General features: G+C 53.3%; 2 protein-coding genes across 3 annotated transcripts; one reads left to right on the top strand and one right to left on the bottom strand.

Moving 5' to 3' along the window:
- Nucleotides 1-49: 49 nt before the first annotated feature.
- Nucleotides 50-3,124, bottom strand: Asphd1 (aspartate beta-hydroxylase domain containing 1). The gene is made up of 3 exons (XM_028885532.2): nucleotides 2,131-3,124; nucleotides 811-924; nucleotides 50-299 (listed from the first exon to the last, which is right to left on the bottom strand). Exons 1-3 carry the CDS (start codon nucleotides 2,984-2,986, stop codon nucleotides 190-192), a joined length of 1,080 nt encoding a protein of 359 aa, XP_028741365.1. The 5' UTR covers nucleotides 2,987-3,124; the 3' UTR covers nucleotides 50-189.
- A 1,315-nt stretch (nucleotides 3,125-4,439) lies between these two features.
- Nucleotides 4,440-24,349, top strand: Sez6l2 (seizure related 6 homolog like 2). Of its 2 annotated transcripts, XM_028885530.1 has the most exons (18): nucleotides 4,440-5,014; nucleotides 5,891-6,022; nucleotides 6,646-6,945; nucleotides 7,253-7,392; nucleotides 7,593-7,794; nucleotides 12,108-12,293; nucleotides 12,877-13,045; nucleotides 13,576-13,739; nucleotides 15,506-15,706; nucleotides 16,361-16,499; nucleotides 17,298-17,494; nucleotides 17,593-17,787; nucleotides 20,483-20,674; nucleotides 20,766-20,957; nucleotides 21,449-21,487; nucleotides 21,670-21,787; nucleotides 21,889-21,985; nucleotides 23,791-24,349. In XM_028885530.1, the coding sequence occupies exons 1-18, from the start codon at nucleotides 4,936-4,938 to the stop codon at nucleotides 23,818-23,820; spliced, it is 2,772 nt and encodes a 923-aa protein (XP_028741363.1). In that variant the 5' UTR covers nucleotides 4,440-4,935; the 3' UTR covers nucleotides 23,821-24,349. The 2 variants fall into 2 exon arrangements, with proteins under 2 accessions (XP_028741363.1, XP_028741364.1); XM_028885531.1 differs by lacking the exon at nucleotides 21,449-21,487.
- The last annotated feature ends 1,042 nt before the right edge of the window (nucleotides 24,350-25,391 follow it).

Below are 25,391 nucleotides of genomic sequence, written 5' to 3'. Positions count from 1 at the left end.
CCCTAAGCCCTAACCTGGAACTGGTAACGGGGAAGGAAGGAGTCAGGAGTTAGGAGAGGATTCAGAATTTGTATTTCAGTGCTGGCTGAGTAAGTCACACCCTGCCACCCCCTCGGGAAAGGAGGTCCTGACCACCACTCCCGGGTACAGCATCGCTCCAGCTCAGGTGCCGGAAAGGAACAGCTTCTTTCAAGGGTCTGGTGCGAAGACAAAATCAAGAGCTTGGCGTTCAGCCCCAGCCACGTTGGGGTGCCAGAGGTCCACAATGAAGACCACTCGAGGCCCGTCTTCGGGGGATCCTAGGCACATAGGGATGGAGACAGATATCAAGTACTTCCCTGCCAAGGTGTTCCTGTCGGGCACTGAGGGAAGCAGTCAGTGCCAGGCCTGAGCCAGGGTTTCTGCTGTTCAGTTAAGGCCACGTCTCATCATGTGGCCCAGCCCCGGCACTCACCATTCTCCAACACCAGCCTTCTGAGTTCAGGCGCTGAGTTGGCAGGTGAGCGCCGCCATGCCCGGCATTGTCCTAACCCTTTATACTGATAACTCTGTGCTTGAAGTGGGCACAGTTTATACCAACTGAGACATGAGGTCAAGCAAATGCCTGAGGTCCCATAGCAAGAGTTGCACAGGAACAGAGTCACCATATCAGTCACCTGTAAGGAAGGCAGGTGCCCCACAGGCGATTGGAGACACTGATTGGGCCAAGGCTGTACAGCACCAAAGTGGTGCCACTGAGTTAAGGTTGGCTGCACCTCCTCAGCTCCTTGGTCCCTCAACCCCAGCCCAGCAAAATGTGAGTCCTGTTACCATTATGAGCCACTGTGTGCAGGAAGGAGTCGTCCACCAGGAGGCAATGCCCTTCAGCCCAGCACTGAGGCTCACCACCAACAACCAGCTCGCAGCCAGGGGGGATCTTCAGGCCTGTGAGGAGAGAACGGGCATCTACCACTCCTGCCTGTGTTCAAGAGGCACATCTACCCACTCAGTGCGCCTTACAGGCCAAGTTCTGTGGTCCTCTCAGAGGTGATCGGAAGGAGTGCATTCACAACACCGCCTGTCTGAAGGATGCTAAGACTGTAGTGCTGCTGTGAGAACCACATCTGTCATTTGGAGAAAAGCTCCCCTGAGCAGTCTCCTCCTGGACTGTCAGTCAGTTCAGCTCCAGAACCTACTGTGTGCTGGGCATTTCTCCCATGAGGTATAACTGCTAACTCCACCCTGACCCCAGGATCTCAGTCAAGTGTGCTGAGGGAACCAAGCCAGCTCTGATGGCAAATGACATTCCAGAAGGTGGCATTTGGAAAAGTCCTTAAGATGGAGTAGTTTTCTCAACATTACTAAGGTTGAAAGTCCAATGTGTGCATGGTATCTGCAGGGAGCAGCCAGAAAGCCGCCTTCACTTCTGGTTTTCTTTGAATCTTTAGAACGTTAGAAAGAAAATCGACCTAACATCCCACTAACATTGTTACTTATCAATGAAAAAGCCTAAGTAAAGTAGGCCGAATGTAATGGCGTACACCTTCAATCCCAGCACTCAGGAGGTAGATGGAGGAAGATCTCTTTGAGTTTGGGGCCAGCTGGTCTATATTTAGAGTTCCAGGCCATCCAGGACTACATAGTGAGACACCCTGTCTCAAGAAACAAATTGGGGGTAGGGAAGGGATTAGAGTATCTCACTAATACTCCCTAAAACTAACTAAATAAGGTCAAAACCCAGGCTCGCCTCAAACCTGGGATCCTCTCGCCTCGGTCTCCCAAGGTGCTGATATTACAGGCATGCGCCACCGCGCCTGCCTGAAGGCTTTCTCTTTTTACAGTTTAAATTTGGTTTTCTGAGTATTTTCTCTTCAGGGCAAGTAACAGTAACCACTTACAGTGAGGATTTCTTTTCAATTAAAAGAAAAAAGGGGGGGCGGGGAGAGTGAGAGTCAATGTGGAGCACACTGCAAGTTGCCACTGACTGGATAGCTTGTATGGAAGTAGAACTCAAGAGCTCCGGGTTGGGGAAGATTCTGAGAAGAAAGGCATGATGGGAGGGAACCATAGTGCAGAAAGACCCAACGCCCGAGAAGAGGGTGGGGAAGGAGGAAATGCGGAGGCAAGGGTTTGTGGACAGGGTAGACTCACCCAGATGGCATCTAACCCGGGCATTGGTGGGTCCACAGCGGCCCTCAAGCCGGGCCCCGGGCAGGAGAACGGAAAAGCCAGCATTGCCGAAGGTATTGGCACTCATGAAGCTCCGCAGGCCCCTCAGTGCGCGATAGGCTCCCGGGCACCGGCGGCAGTTGCTGGGCTGGCACCGGCCTGCTTGGTACAGCAGGAGCTGGTAGCACCCAGGGGCCAGGGGTGGGGACCAGCCCCGAGGCAGAGGGGTAGTCCCTGAGAAGTCCCAGCTCACAGCCCCAAAGTCCCGCAAAATGGCCGGGAAGCTGCTCTGCAGGAGCTCCACGTCGTGCCGCTGGGCGTCACGTGGCACAAAGGGGGACGAAGGCAGGTCTGGTAGGAAAAGTAGGCCTGGGCGCTGAATGCCCAGGAGCCCTGTCCCTCCTGCGAGGCCAGAGCCTCCATGAGCCGCCCGCCTCACCCTGCCCATCCCGGCCCAGGAGTAGCGCCTGGCATAGGCCCGAAGCCTCCTGCTGACCAGACCTTCTGCCCCGGGTCCTTCCCCAGGGTCCCCAGAGCCCCTTGGGCCAGCCTGAGAGCAAACATCAGGCCCACCACTAACACCTCCAGCTCGGCTCCCGGCCCCCAGGGCCTGCATGTCTTCGGAGCCCAGGCGGTAGCAGTACCAAAGGAACAGAGAAGTGAGTGCTCCGAGGAGCACGGTGAGAGCCGAGGAGCCTAAGGGCAGTGGCCATGGGAACATGGGCAAAGAGGCCCGGGCCAGGAGGCCTGCTGCCCCTTCCAGACCCCAGCTCCCGGGTCCCCCCAGTTCTCCAGCTGTCCCCTCGATGACCGCCTCCTGGTTCCTGCCCTTCCACATCCCTCGCGAGCCCTGTCCCCTCTCCTGCGGGCCACTCGCTTCCCTCTGGCTCTCTCCTCTTCCCTTTCTCTCTCTCTCTCTCTGACTGTCTCCACTCTGAGATCGCTCTGATCCCCGCTCTCTGTTCTATGCGCCCCCTCTTCTTTCCCCCTCCCGCAGTCTCCTCTCCCTCTCCTCTCCCTCTCCCCTCCCTCAGTCTCCCACTCGCCGCTCGTTTCTCCGCCCTCCACTGCACTCCAGCCCCCCTGTCCCTAGACGACCCCTTCTTTTTCTCCCAGCTCCCCGGGGCGACAGCAGTCCCTCATCCACCTGGCCTGCAGCCCCACTCGGGAGCGGCTTCTTTCTCCTTCCTCTTTCCTCTCCCCCTCGTCCTGTCTTCTCCCTCGACCTGCTCGGGTCCGTCCTCTCTGGTTCCCGGTCTCCCACACACCCCTTCCTGGGCGCCCACTCACCCTGACGTCACTCCTTCCCGCAGCCCTCTCTGCCTAAGCTACCCACGACCCCTCCCGGCGGCAGCCGCAGCCCAGCCCTGGGGGTAGGGGGGAGACCTCTCTCTGGATGTGCCTCTCTAGACCCCCACCCCCAGCCCTGACCGAGCGCCACGTGGGGTACAGGGGCACGGTGCCAACCTCCAGCCGCCCCGCAATGCGAAAGGAAGGAAGGGCGGGGCGGGCTCGGGGGCGGGGCGAGAGCGCTGGCCGGCGCGCCAGGCCTGTGCTCCCGGACTGCGACTTGGACCGGGGGCCGGCCTGCGGGTCCCCGGAGAGGTCGGCCTGCGACGCCCCTTTTCCCCGGCCTGGGCTTCGCCCGAGCCAGCAGCACCGAGCGGGACGCGGGATCGCGAAAGCCGCTTCGGCCAATCACGGGCCCCGGGGCCCGCCCGCGCAGGCGGGGCCGGGGAGCTGTCCGCGCGCCCTGGTGCTGAAAAGGGCGCCCGCTCGCCGCGAGGCAGAGCCGGGGGACCGCGGGTGGCAGCCGCGGGGCCGCAGGCCGCTCGCTGTCAGGTCGTGTGCGGGAGGAGGGGCCTCAACGCGTACCCCTCAGACTCCTTACAGATGTGGATACCCCCCTTTTCCAGGGGGGAGGGGCGGGTCCATCCCACCTGAGTTTCTGTACAGGGTACAGTGGAGGCCCTCGGGGAGGTCCGGGTGTGGACAGGGGACATACTGGACAGGCCAGGAAGGCGCGAGCCAAGCTGTGGCCCCCCTCGGCTTCCTGGGAAGGCCAGGTGCAGATTCCAGATGTGCTGGAATGGCGCCGGGAGAGCCTAATTACTGCTGGGACCAGAGTTTCCTTTCGCTCCCCTAGGGGCCTCGGAGTGCAGATTACGGTCCTGGCTCGGGATCCCTCCTTCCTCCATCTGCACTTCCTCCTCCTCCCTCATCGGCGGAATAAATCCCAGGCCCCTCCCTTCGCCCGTCCCCAGGATCTGACGTGGGCTTGACACCTTTCTCAGCTTCTCCCTCCCGCAGCTCCAGTGGCCGAGCTTTGGCTTCCCTGGTTCCGCAACCCCTTCCCTCTTCCTCTCCCCGACAAGCCCCGGTAGAACCCCGTAAGGACCCTCTGGATCCTCAAGCCCACCCTGGGCCCCCGGAAGCTGCCTTTCCCCTCCCACTCCCCCCCGGCTGGCAATCTCTCCATCCCGATGGACCCAAGCGCCCGAACAAGGGGATAACCTTCGGCCCTCTCGGCCCCACCCCCCGCAGCGGGAGCCGCGCCCCCCTTTACCATAGATCGGAGAGCCAAGGATAAAGATTGAGCTAAAGGGGGCGGACTCCAGGCAACCCCTAGGCCAATTCTCCTCCATCCCAAAGGGAGGAAAATTGCCTTCCTTTGCTGACCCTTAGCAGGAAAGCAAAATTAAAGGGAAAGATAAAAGGACGCCGAGGGAAAGTGACAACTAGATTATTCGGAAGAGCGACAGAGGAGAGAGACTAGAGTGAGTCGCCATGGGGACTCCCAAGGCCCAGCACCCACCGCCTTCCCAGCTGCTGTTCCTAATTCTGCTGAGCTGTGCCTGGATTCAGGGTAAGGACATGTGGGGGTGGGCCCTGGGAAGGCCCTGGGGGGTCCTCCACCTTTCTCTGAACATATTGAGTCTTCCGAGCTTGTGGGGGAGGGGAGGGGCATAGGTGACTGGGAAGGGGCAAGCCAAGGCTTTCTGACTGGTACATGGAGCCCTTGAACTCCTAATATTAAGGAGATGGGAAAATGGATACGGAGAGCTTTTAGTTGTATCGTAGGGGTTAAATCCAGGAAGAAGAGCTGGGGGAAGTTGGGTGGATGTCTGCGGAGGCGGTAGAAGCAGGCAGGGTACCTGGGTGGGAGATGGAGGTGCTGGGAGAGATGCCAGGCTGCACACACAACTGTTCTTGGACATATGGACAAAGACAGATGAACACAAGCAGGGATATTCAGTCCCTGACTCCACTCTGATCCCCAAACCCGACTCTAGAGAAGGCAGCAGAGACTGCAGAGAGAGAGAGAGAGAGAGAGAGAGAGAGAGAGAGAGAGAGAGAGAGCCTGCAGAGGCAGAAACCTGGAGAGAAAGCTGGTACTGCAGAAGGAGGTCTGGGAGGTGCTATCAGACTCTCCTCAGAGTTCTGGGATTGGGGGGATGCTTCACTGGGGAGGCATGGAGAGCAGTCCCAGAGGCCGGCTCCGCACCTCCTGCTAGAGCTGTCCAGGGTTAGCAGTAACTAAGGCTCTCACTGACGGCCCAGAGACCGGGAGTAGGGGCTTAGGAGTGAGAGGCCAGATCGGAGCCTCACCTCTGATCTTGGCTCTCAGCCCAACCTGAGACCCTCTGAGTGTCTGCTGAGAAGTGCTCTGGGAAATGTCTCTCCAGAGAAGGAAGGGATGTAGGGGAACGGAGAGAGAGGCTCATAGGACTTCACCTCCTAGGTCTTCCCCTGAAAGAGGATGAGATGATGCCAGAGTCAGGAAGTGAGACTCCCACGGTGGCCTCTGAGGACCTGGCTGAACTGCTCCATGGAGCTTTGCTGCGGAAGGGCCCGGAGATCGGCCTCTTGCCAGGTGAGGTCCCCAAAGTGGCATAAAAGTAGAACATGCCTCTGGGAGATGGAGTGCCTGGCCAGAGGGAAGGCAGGTAGAGAGAGTCCAGAGAGAAAAAGATCTCTAGGAAGCCAAGGAAATTCAGGGGCAGGCAAGAGAAGAAAGGGTCAAAACTGTCCCTAGACAGAACCAGAGACAGGGACAGAACGATGAACAGACAATCACGAGAAGGTCATGTATCTATAGAGACACGTGAGTTCAGAGAAGCAGAGTCACAAAAACGGCGAGAAAAAGTGATATACAACTAGCAGGTGATCTGGGATCATAAAACCAGAGAGCAATAAGAATACTAAGCAGAGAAAAGCTCCAGAGAGAGTGAGACCGGGAAGAGAGAAAGGGGTAGGCAGAGGAGAGAGCCAGATCTGGGGGTGCGGGAGGCTCAGGGGGGCTGTCAAGACCGTGGTGGAAAAAGAAAATGAGCTTTGGCTGCAAAATCTTGAGAGAATGTGGGGAGCCTGGGAGGGTAAGGAGAAAATTGGGGATGGTACGTTGTGGGGAGGCTTTGGGATCTCATGCTAAGCTGTTCCCCACCCCCATGGGCAATTTGCTGCTCCTGTGCTCTGACGACCCTCAAACTATCTCAGGATCTGACCCAGACCCCACACTAGCCACCCCTCCAGCCGGCCAGACTCTTGCAGCGCCCTCCCTGCCGCGTGCCACCGAGCCAGGGACAGGGCCTCTGACGACAGCTGTCACCCCTAAGGGGGTCAGGGGGGCAGGCCCCACCGCGCCAGAGCTGCTGACCCCGCCCCCTGGAACTACAGCCCCGCCCCCGCCTGGCCCCGCCTCCCCAGTCCCACCCCTCAGGCCCGAAGGAGGAGAGGAGGAAACCACCACCACCATCATTACCACAACAACTGTCACCACTACTGTCACCAGTCCAGGTGAGGTGATGGAAAGGGAGGGAGGGCATGGAAGCACCCATGTGGGGATGGATAGGGGGAAAGCTGCGTGGACCACGTGGGAAAAGGAGCTTTAGGTACAGGTAGGAGAGGGGCTTCTGGGTAGTAATGGCAAAGGCTAGCATTAACGTCCGTGGGTTGTCTGTGGGCTTCCGTCTGTAGTTGGGGAAGGAAAGTCGCAGTGGAGGATGGTGAGGGGTGCTGGGGGATACAGGTGACCACTACAAAGGCCTGGCCAGGCCGGTGAGCAGGCAGGACCTCTCAGCCCAAGCCACTGATCTCTCTGTAGTTTTGTGCAATAACAACATCTCCGAGGGGGAAGGGTTCGTGGAGTCTCCCGACTTGGGGAGCACGGCCAGCCGCTCCGTGGAACTCCTAGACTGCACCTACAGCATCCACGTCTACCCTGGCTATGGCATTGAGATTCAGGTAATTTTCTTTGGTGCCAATTGAGTGTGCCTAAGTCCGGTCTAAGAACCGGTGAACCTGTTTTCTGAGTTAGATGATCTCAAAACTCTTCTAGAATTCTGCAACGTGGGTGGTTTACCAGAGGGTGGGGGCTGGGGCTGCCATGCTAACCCTTCCCCCCTCCTAACTTGCCCTGGCCTGCCCGTACCCCGCTTCTTTAGGTGCAGACACTCAACCTGTCTCAAGAGGAGGAGCTCCTGGTGCTGGCCGGTGGGGGATCCCCAGGCCTGGCCCCCAGACTCTTGGCCAATTCCTCCATGCTGGGAGAAGGACAGGTCCTTCGGAGCCCAACAAACCGGCTGCTCCTGCATTTCCAGAGTCCTCGGGTCCCAAGGGGCAATGGCTTCAGGATTCACTATCAGGGTGAGAAGTCTGAAGTGCCACCGGAGGGACAAGAGCCATGTGGGGTAGAGAAGACATCTCCAGGGTCCTTCTAACTCAGGGCACTGAGAGGATCTTCTTCCTGCCTGGGACCCTGTGTGAGCAGGACCCTCAAAAAGCATGCATGTGTATTTTTCTCACACATTCATGGATCTGTAAATGGGTGTGAATGAATCCAAGTAGCAAGTCATTTATTTGGTCCTATGAATTTTTATTAAGTACCTACTTCATACCAGGCTCTGTGTTAGCCTTAGGGAAAAAAATGAATAAGCTTGATATAATTCCATCTTTAGGGAGCTGAGGATCTGGGTAGAAGTATACATAATCAGAATGGTTGTGTCAGAGTAAGGACGATGAGGAAACTCAGGCAAGGGGAGCAGGTACAAAAGGGACCAAGTTTTTTCTAAGGAATATAGGAATGGCTTCCTATGGAGGTGGTGACTAAGATGAGGCCCTTCAGGATGAGCTGGCCAGGGGAAGGGTGGGAGGAGGAAAGAGAGAAGCAACTGTTTCATGGATGGAAACACACATCCTGAGTCCCAGAGAGGAGAGAAAATGTGACCCTTGGAAAGGTGTAGTACCAGGCCGGGCGAGGTGGTGCACACCTTTGATCCCAGCACTCAGGAGGCAGAGCCAGGTGGATCTCTGTGAGTCTGAGGCCAGCCTGGTCTACAGAGTGAGTTCCAGGAAAGGCACCAAAGCTACACAGAGAAACCCTGTCTCGAAAAACCAAAAAAAAAAAAAAAAAAAAAGAAGAAAAGAAAGGTGAAGTACCTCAACATGCATGCATGCATGGAAGGTGGAACTGTCTGCACTGTGTGACCTGGGTAGTTTCTTTGACCTCATGGCTCCGTCTGAAAAACAGAAGTTATAATACTTCTTGTGAAGTATTGCTAGGAAGTTCAAATGAGTTAGTACCTGTGGATCATCTAAACCAGTGTCTAGATCCGACGCTCAAAAATGTCAGCCAGTGCCGTCACAGCCAAAGCAGAGAAGACAGTGAGGGAAGGGGGAATGGAAGGCCACACTGAGAGGCAGGCAGGCGTCACTGAGGAGTCCAGGGCTCTTTAATCTGCAGGTGAGAGAGAGAGGCAGGCAGCTGAAATAGCACCAGCAGAAAAGCGACACTCTTGGGTCTGCAATTTTGGCAACTCCTTCTGATTTCCAGGGCAGGAATGGGGAGTGTTTCATGCATTCATACACAGATGAGCTACATGTGTATCTATGCTATCCTGTGTGCATGTGTGTGGGAACCTTCTCACAGTGCACATGCACTTTCTAGCACATGTACATGTACATGAACTAAGGGACTCAGCTAATGTCCCCATTCCAGACATTGCTGTCTTCCCCAAGGTCCCTTCGTGTGCTCTTCAGAGACAGGGTCCGTTGTCACTTGGCTTCATGTACTTCCCTCCTTCTCCCCAGATTCCTTGTGCATCTTATTCAAGTTGCAGTGTATATCTCTTCCTCATGCTCTGAGGGTAAATTGTTGCTCCTACTGACAGGGATATTGGAGAGACCAGTGGGCTGGGACTTGTACTTGTGTGCCAAGGACCTGGTTGTTAGAGACAAAAAACATACATGCCTTAGGAGCCAAGGACTAGACATCAGATGGGAAAAAAAGCTACCCACTGGCTCCTTTAAGCAGCTGTTTCCCTAGGGCATCAAAACTAGGACTCTCGGGCTAAGTGGAACATTGAGGGGAGCAGGGCTATTGCATAAAGGCTTCATTACCTGCCTTGGTCTTCCCTTGTTTGCAGCTCCTGCAGGCATCTTTAGGACAGAGGCACTATTTGAGCCCTTCTCAAGCTGCTCTAACTGTGGCTTCATGTCCAGAGAGCCAGCAGAGTCCTGCAAGTTTGCCCATGTGCAAAGTCCTTCCCTCAGCCACTGCTCCTCGCAGTAACCCAGAGAGGACCAAGGCAGCTCCATCTCTCAGAGGAGGGAACAGATTTGAGGTCACATGGCTTTCTGAGGCACCTGAAACTTCATTGCAGAGTCAGAAATCAGAGGCCCAAGTGCCTGCCCCACACCCATTCCTAAAATGAGGGTGGGGGTTAACTGACGTGAGTACCCTTGGGTGGGGAATCCTTTGCATGTTTTGTTTTGTTTGTTTTGAGACAGAGTCTCGTGTAACCTAAGCTGGCCTGGAACTCACTGTGTAGCCAAGTATAGCCTTACACTTCTGAGCTTCCCACCTTTACCTCCCCAGTGCTGGTATTATAGGCCTGGTTAATTCAGAGCCAGAAGTTACCAAATGAGCTACATCCCCCCCTGCATTGAGAGTCTTTAGTTAGATTTCAGGCCAATCCTTACTGATATGAATTATTACTATTGGTGGGAGAAACCCCTTCCCAGAGATCAACTTGCTCAGGCCTTGGTTCCATCTCATAGTAATAACAAAAAAAAGTAACAGGATAAGAAAATTACATATGTAGAATTGAACACAGGCAAGACCTTATGGGAGCAGGGAAAACCATGAAGGCTTCCTAGAAGGAGTGATACTTAGGTTATTCTTTGAAAGATCGGGAAGAAACCAGAAAGCCTTGCATGTAGAGGCATAGGTGTGAGCAAAAAATATGGAGGTGGTCTGTCTGTGGTGGTGCATACATATAATTCTAGCTCTCTGAACGCCGAGACGTACAAGAGTTCAAAGCTAACCTAGACTACATAGTGAGATCTTGTCTCAAAAAAAAAAAAAAAAATCAAAGAATAGCTAGGTGTCAGTGTTGCATGCCTTTAATCCCTGTACTCGGGGAGCAGAGGCAGATAGGTCTCTGTTAACTCAAGATCAGCCTGGTCTCTGTAGAGAGTTCCAGGCTAGCCAGGGCTATGTAGCCAGCCCCCTGTCTCAAAAACAGAACAAAAATCCCAAAGGTTGGGGGAATAGTTCATGGTAGAGCATTTGCCTAATGTGTACAACATCCTGGATTTAATCCCATCACCAGGGGAAAAGAGGGGGGGTGAGATAGGAAGGAGTCACAGATTATTGTTCAGGACATTTGGGCCTCAGGAGCTGAGTAAACCTAAGGACTGGGCTGGACCTGGCTGGAGAAGGGACTAGACTATCATGCTAAGGTGTTCAGAGTTAGCTCTGCTGGCCATAGAGGTCTCGAATTTTCTGAACCTGCTGTGTTTTAGATGATTGTTGTATGTCTGCTAGTCTTAGCAGTCTAGGGACTATGGGAAGGCAAAGTATGGGTTTGTTTTGTTTCTGTCTGTCCCCACAGCCCACCTAGATAAATGCTTGATGACTTTTGAAATGTGGAAGGGATAGGTCTCTGACAGAATCACTGAAGGCTCCAGACTCAGGGAAGCCTGCTGAGTAGAGCCAGGCTGCACCTCCAAGACACAGCCTTGGAAACCGAGCATGGTGGTGTGGTTTTCTGAAGGGTGAGGCAGGAACATTGAGAAATTGAAGCTAACCTGGACTATACAAGACCTTATTTCAAAACCAAACCAACCCCACCCCACCCCTGAAAAATAGCTTCAAGAAGCTTTGAGAAAGAAAGTAAGCAATACAACTGTGAGGAATGTGTAGCGGGAAAGTGTGACACCAGGAATGACTGGAAGAGGACAGAATGACCTGGATGTGACGAACAGGTCACTGTTGCCCTAATCTGAGGCACAAAGAAGTTGGTGTAGAAAGGACAGTTACACAGTTCTCCGCACAAGAGATGAGAGAAATCAGCTTCTCACGGAGAGCAGAGTCAGTACCCATCAGGCCTCCTTCTCCGAGGGGGTCACTCAGGGGCACTGGGGAGTAAGTCCTAAGTCAACATTCCCCAAGCGGCTTCTTGTGGCTGGCCTGGCTGAAAGCTGCATCTCCATACAAGAACGTTTGCGAAAGAAAACAGCACAGAGCATTTCATAAGCAGGAGCCTTGGCATCCACCCCTGGAAAGTGGGTCATGCACTCTCCCTCTGCCTGCCTCTAAAACTGTGTAAATTGACTTGGAAATGACATCTGCAGATGTCATTTATTATTAGTGCTGATAGGGTTCAGGGCGGTCAATTGATTTGCTTGAGCTCACATAGCCAATAAGACTAGGCTCTAAAAAATGTTTGTCTATAAAAAAAAAAAAAAAAAAAAAAAAAAAAAGACCGAAATGGGTAAATTACGAAGACCAGAGGTGAGCACTGTTGGTGTTGCCTGTTCCTGAGGCAGGGAGCCAGTGTAAGGAGTTTGTGTGTGCTCCAGCAATGAGCCCATGTGCTCCTGGGAGTGGGAGATGGAGGGGTTTGGGAAGTTGCTGTGAGACAATGGCCCCTCTTCTTCTTCCTTGACCTGTCCAGCATACCTCCTGAGCTGTGGCTTCCCACCCCGGCCAGCCCACGGGGATGTGAGTGTGACAGACCTGCATCCTGGGGGCACTGCCACCTTCCACTGTGACTCAGGATACCAGCTGCAGGGTGAGGAAACGCTCATCTGCCTCAATGGTACCCGGCCAGCCTGGACTGGTGAACCCCCTAGCTGCATAGGTGAGTGTCGGGCACACTTCTGTCCTGGGGGAGGGGAACCGAGCTGGGGGATCTCCATCTTTGGGGAGAAGCCATAGTAAAGAAGTTTCTAGCTGTAGGCAGTGTCCTCCCCAGAGTGCTCAACCATGAGGGTCTCCATCCTTAGGGGGTCTCCAACCTTGTCTGGGCTTCATCTTGGGATGCCCTAGTTGGTGCTTGACATCCTTTACCACTCTAGATGCCCTGTTTTTGGAGACCCCACTCCAGTGAGTCGTGTTTGGGGTCCCTGGTTGGTAGACTTTGGGCCTTAAGTCTTCATTCTCCACTGAGCATAAAATGCTTACAGTCTAGAGAGTCCTACCTTCCAGGCTTCTCATCTGAGAGTTTCAGTTTTGAGGCTCCCTGTCTCAAGGTGCCTACCTCTCGGGAGGCTTCATTTTAGCAGGATCTCCATGCATAGGGTTCTATTTCAGGCTAGACAGAAGCTAGAGAAAGTCCTGTCCCTTCTCCACAGGACAGAGGCCATCCCTGGCCAGTAGCCACCAGGCTCTAGAGTTGAGCCTGAGAAAGGGCTGAAGCCTTCCTGCTCTTTCTCTGCCCACAGCATCTTGTGGGGGCACCATCCACAATGCCACACTGGGTCGTATCGTATCCCCTGAGCCTGGGGGAGCTGCAGGGCCCAACCTTACCTGCCGCTGGGTCATTGAAGCAGCTGAGGGACGCCGGCTACATCTGCACTTTGAGAGGGTCTCGCTGGATGAGGACAATGACCGGTGAGAGTCTGGGCTCTGGGCTAGAGGTTCCCACCTTGGGAAAGCTGGGAGGCTTCAGCGGAGAGCCAGGTGACACTGGATGGATCCTGTGTCAACCTCAGAGAGAGCAGCAACCTTAGACAAGTCAGTGTGCCTTGCCGCACCTCAGTTCTCTCTCATTGGTAGAATGGAGAGAAGAGCACCCCTCCAATTGCTTAATTAATAAATACATTAAGATATGTACAGTAATTGACGTGGTGCCTAGGATGTGATGAGTGCTATAAAAGTGCGTGCTGTCATTTTCCTGTGTTCTTTGTTGCTTTGGAGTGTGCTCTCAGGCTGAGTACCCAGTCTCTCTCTCTGTGCCTCTGTCCCCTCATCCATAAAATGAGGGGCTTGTAAAGTCAAACAAGACAAAATGAGTTGGGGCTTAAAAGCGTGCATGGTGTGGGTTAGGGGTTGATAAGAGCAGCTTGAAGATAAGCCAGGAGAGCGGGCGGACAGGCAGCTTCCAGGGAGGAGGGAACCTACCACTCTTCTGTCCATCCCAGGCTGATGGTGCGCTCAGGGGGAAGTCCCCTGTCCCCTGTGATTTATGACTCTGACATGGATGATGTCCCTGAGCGTGGTCTCATCAGTGATGCCCAATCCCTCTACGTAGAACTGCTTTCAGAGACACCAGCCAATCCCCTGCTGCTCAGCCTCCGATTTGAAGGTAATAGTCTTATTTCCTGACTCTGCCCATCCCCCACACCATTCCCTCTTCCTCACACTAGAAATAGTCACAAGTACATAGTCCCTCCATGCTCGTCTTTGCGTTTGGTCCCTGATTCCTGACAGGGATCCCTTCACAGGGACATCATATCATTCCACGTAGTCCCCTCTGATCAGTTTCAGATATGGCTGGATCCAGCATACAGCCAGGTCGACATTATCTGTCTCTCAGTTCTTTACTGTGCAGTGACTTCGTTCCCATGCAGGCTTTCCCTGTGTGGATCTAACTACAGATTAATAGACTATCAACTTAAGGCCATCAGAGAAAGGAAATGCTCACGAGAGCTTTGGCAACAATTCCAGAAAAGGTTCTTATTGACTTGATTAAGTTCAATTAAGTCGGGAAGTATTATGATTGGCAGGTCTGCATGGCATGGCCGTCTCTGCTTGGTCCCAACTAAGCCTCATGGACTAGAAGTAGGAAAGGCATGTTCCCCCTTCCACCTAATGAAAAAAAAAGGGGAGCTGTGACCAGAAGAAGGAAGAATGGATGTTGGACAGGTCAAGGGAATCAGCGATCATGGGAGAGGAGGCAGTTAGATATGGCCCTCCAGGATGGAGGTTAAGCAGATGACTAAGGAGAGGAAGGTGGGCAGCAGCTCAGGAGAAAGAGGCAATGATGTGTTTGAGAAACAGCATGGCTAAGAATTTATAAAACAATAGCAAGAGGCGATGAACCGGTGGGCAGTGGGGACGCACGCCTTTAATCCCTGCACTTGGGAGGCAGAGACAGTCAGCTCTTCAAGGCTAACCTGGTCTACAAAGTGAGTTCCAGGAGAGCCAGGGCTACATAGAGAAACCATGTCTCGGGAAGAGAGAGAGAAAGGCAGGGGAGGCCATGGAAGGGATATGCTCAGAGATTAGAAGGGTGTGGTTTTGGATGGGTCACAAAATAAGTGGAATTGGCACTGGGCCCTGCTAGGTGGACAGGATTTGCACATGATACCTTGTCAAGTTAAGTAATAGGAAATATAATAGAGAATCTGCAGAAACCCAGCACATGATGGGTTCTGAAAGCGCTGAAGGGCTCTCAGCTTTTCGGTGAGAACTCCAGTCTGCCTCTCCAGGCGGGTGTGCTGTGCTGAGCTTCTGGGCCTCGCCGGCCTCGCAGGTAGTTTTGTGCATAAGATGCAATCAGGTGGACAGGGAAAACTGCTCTAGAGATGTTCATTTTGGTCCTCAGTAAAAGTTGAGCAGCTTCTGCACTAGCTGCAGTTTTGGATTCCAGCAACACTGTGGATGATCAGAATCCAACTGCTATTTCTGAAGCGAGAACACACCTACGCAAGCCAGTTCTCCAGAAACACCCCTCCCCAGGCCCCTTGCAGTTTCCCAAGCCAAATGTCTGTGGATGAGAACTAACCCTTTAGGATTGTAGTTCTGGCTCTGTAGTTGCCTCCTAGGTGACCTTGGGCTGGTGGCTTTTTGTCTGAAGATGTCCTTATCTGTAGAATGGTGGTTAGTACTATTGGCACAAGTACATGGTCCCAGCCACTTGGGAGGCTGAGACAGGAAGATCTCAAATTCAAGGTCAGCCTGAGCTATATATGGTCAGACGCCCCCCCATCTCAAGATACCAAAACAAATTAAAAAAAAAAAAAAAAAACCCATGTAGGGCTGAGCAACACCCAAATTCAGCCTAAGTGCCTAACGTAAGATCCCTGAGTCCTGCCCTAATGCTTAATTTTGTGACCAACTCCTCTCTAGCCTTTGAGGAGGATCGCTGCTTCGCCCCTTTCCTGGCACATGGCAACGTGACTACTACAGACCCTGAGTACCGCCCAGGGGCACTGGCCACCTTCTCGTGCCTCCCAGGATATGCTCTGGAGCCGCCAGGGCCCCCCAATGCCATCGAATGTGTGGACCCCACCGAACCCCACTGGAACGACACAGAGCCAGCCTGTAAGGGTGAGTCCTGTGCATCTCAGAGTCCTTCAGCCCACAGACTGCCCGGAAGTTGGACCTCAGAAAGGCAATTGTAAAGGAGATCTCAAATGCGCATTAAGACATAATAAATCCAAAGGTGGGCTGCAGAGATGGCTCAGCAGTTAAGAGCACTGACTGTTCTTCTCGAGGATCCGGGTTCAATTCCCAGCACCCACATGGCAGACCACAACTGTCTGTAACTCCAGGATCCAACACCCTCACACAGACATACCTACAGGCAAAACACCAATAAAATATAAATAAATAAGTGACAAATTGGAAAATAATAGTTTAAAAACCAAAACACAAACCCAAAGCCTGGGTAAAGCTCTGCCCCTTCAGAGGCTGCTTTCTTGGAGAAATAATTGCTGGGCTTGTTTTGAATTCAGGCTCAGACCCAAAAGGCTTCTAGAGCTAGAACTGGAGTTGGGTTGAGTGGTGGATTGGGTGAGTAAGGTAGAAAGTGGGTGGGGTTAACTAAGGGCTGGGCTGGAAAAACAATCATAGTAAAACCTAGATATGACCAGAAATCTTCACACCAAAAAGCCTGTTGACTTAGTGCACACTCCTGAGAACAATGGGGACTATGGTGATCACATGCCCACATGGGTTCTGAACCTGACACCTCTTCCCTAGCCATGTGTGGAGGAGAGCTATCTGAGGCAGCTGGTGTGGTCCTCTCTCCCGACTGGCCCCAGAGCTATAGCCCTGGCCAGGACTGCGTGTGGGGCCTGCATGTCCAGGAAGAGAAGCGCATCTTGCTCCAAGTTGAAATGTATGTCTGGGTCACATAGCTTGTGTGATGGGTGTGGGTTCCATCGGGTGTGTGAGACATTGCACTGGCCTGCATTCTGAGCCCAACGGGCTCTTCTGAGTTCACAGAGAACTCTGTGGGTACATTGGTGTTCTGAAAGAGGACATCAGGTGGGTACAGGACAGAGGCAGGAGACCTGGGTTCAAGTTACTTGGAGAATAAGGACAAGTAAAGGGGAGCACAGCCTTCTCCGAGGGCTGCTGCAGGTCTGGAGGGTTCTGCTGAGCTATACCCCGCACTCGTGTGTGTGTGTGTGTGTGTGTGTGTGTGTGTGTGTGTGTGTGTGTGTGTGTGTGTGACTGCTTCTTATCAAAGGGACCCAGGCCCCCAATTGGTGCCTTTTTGCTAGTACCAAGTCAGCGGGTGCAAGTCGGTAGCTGATTTGGCATGAGGCGGTCACGTGAGTGGAGAGAAGGTGCATGGGCATGGACCCAAAGCAGATACTCAGGCAGAGCCCAGCATTTGACAGTGTCGAAGGACTATAGTCTATGATTGATCAAAGATGGATTTGAGCACGCCATGGGGATGGAAGAGAGGATGAAGAGTGGGTGGAGCTAGTGATGGGCGGGGATTGAAGATTAGCAAGCAGGAGTGGGAGGAGTCAACCCACCTGGAACCTGGAGAGAACCCTAATGGTCAAAACTGAGCGAGGGGAACTCAGGGCAGGGCTGGTTCGGAGTGAGCGAGTTGGGGATTGGGCAGAACCGGATGAGATGGGCCGGATGCCGCTCGCCTAATTTCCTGACGCCCTCACTGCAGCTTGAATGTTCGTGAGGGGGATATGCTGACGCTGTTCGATGGGGACGGTCCCAGCGCTCGAGTGCTGGCCCAGCTGCGAGGACCTCAGCCGCGCCGCCGCCTCCTCTCCTCTGGACCCGATCTCACTCTGCAGTTTCAGGCACCCCCTGGGCCCCCAAATCCGGGCCTAGGCCAGGGCTTCGTATTGCATTTCAAAGGTACGGAAGGCGAGGGCTCTGGACGGTCAGGGGGCTGGCGGGGAGGGGGCCCCAGCGCGAGGCCCTCCGAGGCTGGAAGAGGTCCTTCTTCACTGCAGAGGTCCCGAGGAACGATACATGCCCCGAGCTGCCCCCTCCTGAGTGGGGCTGGAGGACCGCATCCCACGGGGACCTTATCCGGGGCACAGTGCTCACTTACCAGTGCGAGCCTGGCTATGAACTGCTGGGATCAGACATCCTCACTTGCCAATGGGACCTGTCCTGGAGCGCGGCTCCACCTGCTTGCCAAAAGAGTGAGTAGGATCCTACCCCTAAGCCTATCCTTCGGCTCTGACCCCGCCCTTCCCTATCACTCCTGGATGTTTCGCCCTGAGTCTTCCTTGGGTCTTCAGACCCAACCCTTATGTCCTTTAGGTCCCACCGCGTTCAGTGTCTTGAAATTGCTACACACACACACACACACACACACACACACACACACACACACACACACACACCCACCACCGTGTCCTGCCTTTAGTTCAGACTGCTTTCTTCCTTTCATCCGTTGCTCAATCCACTTTTCATCATGGCCCAAGTCCCCTCCACTCCTGATTTTATCCCTGCCAGGGCTGAGTCCCATCCCTACCAGGTTTCACCAAATTGCCCCTTAGCTTTGCCCCCCATCAACTCTTAGTTCTCTTCTATACACCCCCAAACTCTTAGTTCCCCGAAAGCTGACAGTGTGGGAAGTCACTCTGTTAGATGCAAGGCTTGTCAGTGGATTTGATCTGTTTGAATGCTGTGATTGAAGCCTGGCACTGGGCTGTGGTTATAGGACCAGTTCCTCGCTCCTTCCTACCCTGATGGGTCTCAGACCTGGAGGAGAGAGATACATAAGTAACTAGGCATGGTGCACAGTGGTAACCAGAGGATGACCTGGGGTAAAGTACTTAAGGTCTCTGAGCTCTGGCTCTCCCATGAATGAAGTAAGTGGGAGTAGGGGATTGTATGGAGCAGAGGCAGCTTTTCACACAGTGTCTGGTGCATGTAAAGTCACGTCACAGCTCTAAGCATGCTGCAGCACTGTAGGAAGACACAGCTCCATTCACCCAGGACTGAGACAGACTCACTTCAGAGGAGTATTTTGGGTTTTATTTATTTATTTATTTATTTATTTATTTATTTATTTGGGTATGATATCTACAGGAGCTTGGAGGCTTTATTTGTCTTTTAAAAATGGCTGTGCACAGTGGCTGAGGCTGAATGATCATGAGTTCAAAGCCAACCCTGTCTGGAAAGCCCAAGAGCTGGGGGCGTAGCTCAGTGACGCAGTACTTACTTGGTAAACAAAACAGACTTTAAAAAAATTCAGAGCCAGATGTGGTGGTGCAGCTGTGCACTCCCAGCACTCAGGAAGCGGAAGCAGAAGGATTTCCAAGAGTTCAAGGCCAGCCACGGCTAATTATTAGCAAGACCCAAAATATGAATGAATGAATAAATAAATAAATAAATAAATAGAACAAAGCAAACAGCAGAAAGAAGTAGCATCATGTCTCTTGAATCTGGAGACGCTGACACAAAGATTGGCTGTAGTTCTCTCTTTCTTTCCCCTCCGTTTGTTTGTTTTCGAGACAGAGTTTCCCTGTGTGGTCCTGGCCGTCCGGGAACTCGCTATGTAGCCCAGGCTGGCCTTGAACTCACAGAGATCCCCCTGCCTCCGCCTCCTCAGTGCCACCATTGTAGTTCTTGTAAATGGCCCCAGGGGTCAGTGGGGAGGGATTTCAGAAAGCCGGATTTGGGCTGGAAACAGGGAACACTTGCTGACACCACACCTCATCCCTGGAGGATTCACGGAACTGTAGGCCTGAGCGGGCCTGAGCGGGCCAGCCAGTCAGGTTGTCTAGCCAAGGCTGGCCTTGGAAAGTTGCCCAGGCTACACCTTGAGTCTGATGCTGAGTTGAGACTCAAGTCTCGGGATCCATCCAGTACTCCATGGCTATGATCCTCGCAGGTTCCAGCTCGGCCGAGTGCCAAGCCCTGGGCCACCAGATAGATGGCAGTAACATTGATCTGTCAGGATAATCAGGATTAAATATCTATCAGGCTGCCTAGCACAGGTTTCTAGGAGTCAAAGGCTGTGGAGCTGGAGAGATAGCTCGGATGCCACACAAGCATCAGGACTTGAGCCCGATCCCCTGAACCCACATAAAAGCCAGGTGTGGCGGCACACCTGCCTGTGACCCCCAGTGGTGGGGGCATGGAGGACCACTGGAGCTCACTGGCTAGCCAGCTCAGCTAAATAGGTGAGCTCCAGGTTCAGGAAGAGGCCCCGTTTCAGTTTATAAGTTGTAGAGTAATAGCGGACCACCACCTGGGCCTCTACATGCACATACATGAACACATACACACACTCGCAGAGGCCATGATGATGACCTTCTACAGTAACACTGGGCATAGAAGGGAGGCAGCATATGCCAGCCAAGTGGGCCGGGCACCGGGCACATGGAGGGGACACGAGAGCCGCCCTCCCTTGAGACACCAGCTTCTGTCCATAACAATGGTCTGCCGTGCCGTGCTGGGTTTCAGTTTGTGTGCTCTGATATAATAATGAAATACTTTGAATTTTACCCAAAGACAGGGGCCGAGTTTGCCCTGCTCACCCTGCTTTCAAAAGAAATATAAAACACACTGACCTCCTCTCCCCCTACCACAGGGTGTCCTGTTCTGGAACTTGCTATGGAGCCTAGGCTGGTTTGGAGCTCATATTTCTTCCTTTAGTCCCAAAGTGGTGGAATTAGAGGCATTGCCGTCACACTTGGCAAATCCATTGACTCTGAAGTGTTTCTGACTCACACTATGTCCCTCAAGGAATAGGACGAGGAGGAGGAAGAGGAGGAGGACAAGGCTGTTCTGAGGAGATGGCTGGACGCTCAGGCCTCTATGAGCCCTGTTTCCAGGCAATCCCCTAAGGCCTTGCTTCCCCTAACCGCTCTCTTCTGTCACCAGTCATGACCTGTGCTGACCCTGGTGAGATCACCAATGGCCACCGGACTGCCTCAGATGCTGGTTTTCCCATTGGCTCCCACGTCCAGTATCGCTGTCTGCCAGGGTACAGCCTGGAGGGGGCAGCTGTACTCACCTGCTACAGCCGAGACACAGGCACACCCAAGTGGAGCGATCGAGTCCCCAAATGCGCCTGTAAGTTTGAGGGACACCCCAGGAAGGGAAGACCGGGGAACCCAGACTGGCCCTGCACAGTTTCTAAGCGGCCCTGTGGTACTCCCTGCAGTAAAGTACGAGCCGTGCCTGAACCCTGGTGTTCCCGAGAATGGTTACCAGACACTGTACAAGCATCACTACCAAGCCGGCGAGTCTCTGCGCTTCTTCTGCTACGAGGGCTTTGAGCTCATCGGCGAGGTCACCATCACCTGTGTACCCGGTCACCCCTCCCAGTGGACCAGCCAGCCCCCGCTCTGCAAAGGTGCCTGGGCAGACAGGGCAGAGGGGCATATCATCTGGGAAGTGACGGAGCTATAAAAGTTGGGTAGGAGATTCAAGACCAATGGCTGACCCTGCTGAGTGCCCAACCTGTGGGCTCTCATCCTCACAGACATGGCTGGAAAACCTAGGGAGAGCTGAGGTCCCATGCCTATCAAGGGCTGCAGTGGGGGCTTTGGCTTAGAAGCCCCTTGCCCTCTCTGCAAAGGCCTCGGTTTTGCTATCAGCGAGAAATTCTGAAACTGGTTGGCTCAGACTCTCCAGGAACCTCGAACCTTTAGTGGTTTGGAGGAGGACAGCCTCTGAGCCATAGTTCCCAGGCCCTCTACACACCTAGGGAAAGATAAGTTTTGATTGAACAGAGGGCAGAGAACCAGGCTGTGCAGCCCAGCCGCACCGGGGCTCCGGCCCTCTCCCCAGTCTCCTTCCCTCCCTGGCTCAGACCCCGTCCCCCTCCCCCTCCTCTCCCTGCAGTGGCCTATGAGGAGCTCCTGGACAACCGAAAACTGGAAGGTCAGTGAGGGTGCAGGTGGAGACCAGGCCTGGCCAGGTTGGGAGGGCAAGGTCAAGGCTGGGGGCAGGAGGCCAGGCCCCAGAGGGGTGAGGCCAAGGGTTCAGGACCCAGGGCAGGAGGCTGGGAGAGCCCAGGAGTGGGTCCAGCCTGGCCTCATTTGCTGTTCTTCCTCCCTCTGCAGTGACCCAGACTACAGACCCATCACGGCAGCTGGAGGGTGGGAACCTCGCTTTGGCCATCCTGTTGCCCCTGGGCTTGGTCATTGTCCTCGGCAGTGGTGTTTACATATACTACACCAAGTGAGTGCCTTGTCTTGACTGATGCCAGGGCAGGTGCCATACCTGGCATGGGAGTCAGGTAAAGGAGTTCAAGGACTCACACTGTTCCCTCCCTTCCCCAGGCTGCAAGGAAAATCACTCTTTGGCTTCTCTGGTTCCCACTCCTACAGTCCCATCACTGTGGAGTCCGACTTCAACAACCCACTGTATGAAGCTGGGGTGAGTCCCTCCCCTCCCCTTGGAATGCCATGTCTCTCGGTACCCCCAGGACTTCATAATCTTCTCCCAAAGTCTCCATGCTCTCTTTTGGGAATTTCAAACTCAGTTTCCTACAAAAGTCATGAGGGTCAAAGCAAGCTGTGTGTGGACGGCAGGGAATGGTAAGGACCGGCTGTAGCTAACGATACAACCTGAGTCCACCCAGGTACAGCTCAGATCCACAGTGGGCATTTAGGCCAATCTCCAAATCTTCCAATTGTTCAAGACATTTCAGAAACTCATATCTTTGTCATCTTATGATACTACAGGATAAACCAAACATATATTAGCTAGAGTCAACCCAGGAAACTTCTCTCCACCTCCCTCCCCCTCCCCCTCTCCCCTCCTCCCTCTCCCTCTGTCTCTCTTGAAACAGGGTCTCACTCTGTAGCCCTGGCTGGCCTGGAACTCTCAGAGACCTGCCTGCCTCTGTGCCCTGAGAGCTGGGATTAAAATGTGCACCACCACACCTAACTGGGAATCTTTACTAAAAAATATTTTCTAGCCAGGCTGTGATGCATGCCTTTAATCCCAAGCGCTTGGGAGGCAGAGGTAGGTGGATCTCTGTAGACCAATCCCAGCTTGGTCTACAGGGTAAGTTCCAAGGCAGAGCTATGCAGAGAAACCCTCTCAAAAAAAAAAAAAAAAAAAAAAAAAAAGCTGGACAGTGGTGGCACATGCCTTTAATCCCAGCACTCAGGAGGCAGAGTCAGGCAGATCTCTGTGAGATCTCTACAGAGAGAGTTCCAGGACAGGTTCCAAAACCACACAGAGTAATCCTGTCTCACAAAAACCAAAAACAAACAAACAAAAAACCAAAACAAAATTAGAATTGTTTTATGTGTATGGGTGTTTGCTTGTCTGTATGTCAGTACACCGAGTACATGCAGTGCCCTCAGAAGCCAGAGAGGGCACCAGATCCCCTGGAACAAGAGTTACAGACAATTGTGAGCCACCATGTGGGTGATGGGAATCCAACCCAGGTCCTCTGGAAGAGCAGCCAGTGTTCAACTGCTGAGCCATCTCTCCAGCTCCTCTATATTAATTTAAATATCAAGGTCTTGCTGGGCGTGGTAGCTCAATGATTTTAATCCCAGTGCTCCAGAAGCAGAGGTGGGCAGATCTCTGAGTTTGAGGCCAGCCTAGTCTACCTAGGGAGTTCCAGGACAGCCAAGACTATATAGAGAGACCCTGTCTCAAAATAACATGGTGTTTCTGAGAGTGTGTAGTACTGGAGACTAAACTTAGGGCCTCATGTGCAGTTGGCGAGCTCTAGACATCCGATGGCATCTCCAGTGTCTCACTCTCTTTTTTATTCTGAGACAAGGGTCTCTCTATGTAGCTCTGGCAGATCTGGAACTCTATGTAGACCAGGCTAGCTTCAATTCACAGGACACACACACACACACACACACACACACACACACACACACACACACGGACACACACGGACACACACGGACACACACGGACACACACACTCTGCCTCTACCTCCATGCCCTGGGATTAAAGGTATGCAACGTCATGCCTAGCTCTCCAGTCCTCGTGGATTTCAAGAAAGGGTTTAAATTGTCCAGTCTGATCCTGAGCACCTTCTGTAGCTCAGGCACACCTTGAATTGTGATCTTCTTGCCTCTGTCTCCCTACCAGCTGGAATTACAGGTTGGTACCACCAGACTCAGCTCAAATATTATGTCTTCCCCACTCCTGTGGATGCCTCTTCACCTCCAACTCACTCCAACTTATCTGCTCTTTCTGTCTTCAGGATACACGGGAGTACGAAGTTTCCATCTGAACCCCAAGTCTAAGTCTGCAGGACCCAGGACCTCCCCCACTCTCTCACCATTCTGGGCAGTGAGGAGCATAGGACCTGGTCTCTGGCCCCCCTCCCCCACTGCTGTGTAAATAGTCTTCCCATCCCATGAGGGGGCTTTGATGGCCCTGGAGACCCTACAGTAAATAAACCAGCATCCTGCCGTCCAAAGCCGCCTCTTCTTAGTTGCCAAACAAGGGGCCTTCCGCCCCCCACATCCTACTGACTTCTGGACCCAGGGAAGGGAACTCAGCCCCTTGCAACTCCTGGGGCCCCCCGCCAGCCCGGGACCCCACTCAAGAACTGTCCCCTAGCTCTACTATTCCCATGGCCATGAAGGCTCCCTAGCCCCAGATGCCGACTGCTGCTGGGCCTCTGAGGGTGAGAGGGATGACGGGAGAGGTGGGACCCAGCCCCGTCCCTTCCCTGTGTCTTCCCACCCACTCTCCCTTTATTTGCTTCTGAGTTCTTGTTTTTGAGCAATAAACAGAAAGTCACCACTTGTAACTGAGCTAGTGAGTCTGGGAAAGTGCGGCTCAAGGTTGGGGCAAGTGACGGGGAGCCCTCTGGAGGGGCTTTGGGGAAATGGAAGTTCTTTGGAGGAAAATGGAAATCCCAAACTGGGCAGTGTCCCAGGTGCTGGCCTGGAGTCCAAAAGCCTGGCTTGTAGCTGGTATGATGGTGAGCACCATTAGTCCCGGCTCTTGAGAGGCAGAGGCAGGCAAATTTGAGCCCAGCCTGGTCTACGTCAGCGTTCCAAGCCAGCAAGGACTGAGCCCCAGCCCCTGTAGAGGGATGGCTGGGGCAACTGACCTCCCCACTGGTTCTTGCTAGGTTCTTCCAGCTAGAAGAGCCACACTGCCCACACTCCTTCAGAGATCCGGGGAGCAGGAGCCTTCTGTCTGTTTCATGAGCAGTTTCCCCCTTTTGAAAATGTTTGTATACATTTATGTATTCTGTGCTGTTCTTTCTCCTGCTCTTCTTTGTGGCATATTGCCTCTATTACTGTTTTTGGATTGTCTTGCTATATCCCAGGCTGATTTGTGTGTGTGTGTGTGTGTGTGTGTGTTGCAGGGAGGAACAGGGTCTCATTATGTATCTCTGGCTGTCCTGGAACTCACTCTGTAGCCCAGGCTGGCCTCGAACTCACAGAGATCCGCCTGGCTCTGCCTCCCGAGTGCTGGGATTAAAGGTGTGCGTCACTATGTCTTACTCCAGGATGGTATTGAATTTGAAATCCTGCCTCAGCCTCTCAAGTGCGGAGATTAAAAGTGCATGTCATCATGCCTAGCTTCCTGGAATGTTAAGCGTACCTGCTGGTATATATCTACCAAGAACGCCCCCCTTTTCCCGATAATGTTTCATCTACATTGTAAACCTCCTTTTGGTACTGAATTGAACCTAGGATGTCACATAGAAGCAGGTCATGTGAGTTATACCCTCAGTCCAATGTCTATCTTTTTTGTCTAGTTTTTTTCGAAATTAACTGAATTTTACTAACTTGAAATTATGTATACAAGCTGAACAACTGAAGGATGTTTGAGATGCTGAGA

Source organism: Peromyscus leucopus, chromosome 1 (genome assembly GCF_004664715.2).
Source record: "Peromyscus leucopus breed LL Stock chromosome 1, UCI_PerLeu_2.1, whole genome shotgun sequence".
Lineage (NCBI taxonomy): Eukaryota > Metazoa > Chordata > Mammalia > Rodentia > Cricetidae > Peromyscus > Peromyscus leucopus.
This window is presented reverse-complemented; position numbering and strand designations above follow the sequence as displayed.

What these genes read in the sequence shown, in the direction of transcription:
- Asphd1 (XM_028885532.2), bottom strand. Translation starts at nt 2,986, where the DNA reads ATGTGGAAGGGCAGGAACCAGGAGGCGGTCATCGAGGGGACAGCTGGA. An exon ending in CCGGGTTAGATGCCATCTGG is followed by an intron (nt 925 to 2,130) that starts GTGAGTCTACCC and finishes CTCTCCTCACAG; the next exon opens with GCCTGAAGATCCCCCCTGGC. An exon ending in GCACACAGTGGCTCATAATG is followed by an intron (nt 300 to 810) that starts GTAACAGGACTC and finishes CTATGTGCCTAG; the next exon opens with GATCCCCCGAAGACGGGCCT.
- Sez6l2 (XM_028885530.1), top strand. Translation starts at nt 4,936, where the DNA reads ATGGGGACTCCCAAGGCCCAGCACCCACCGCCTTCCCAGCTGCTGTTC. An exon ending in CACTACTGTCACCAGTCCAG is followed by an intron (nt 6,946 to 7,252) that starts GTGAGGTGATGG and finishes ATCTCTCTGTAG; the next exon opens with TTTTGTGCAATAACAACATC. An exon ending in GGACAACCGAAAACTGGAAG is followed by an intron (nt 21,488 to 21,669) that starts GTCAGTGAGGGT and finishes CTCCCTCTGCAG; the next exon opens with TGACCCAGACTACAGACCCA.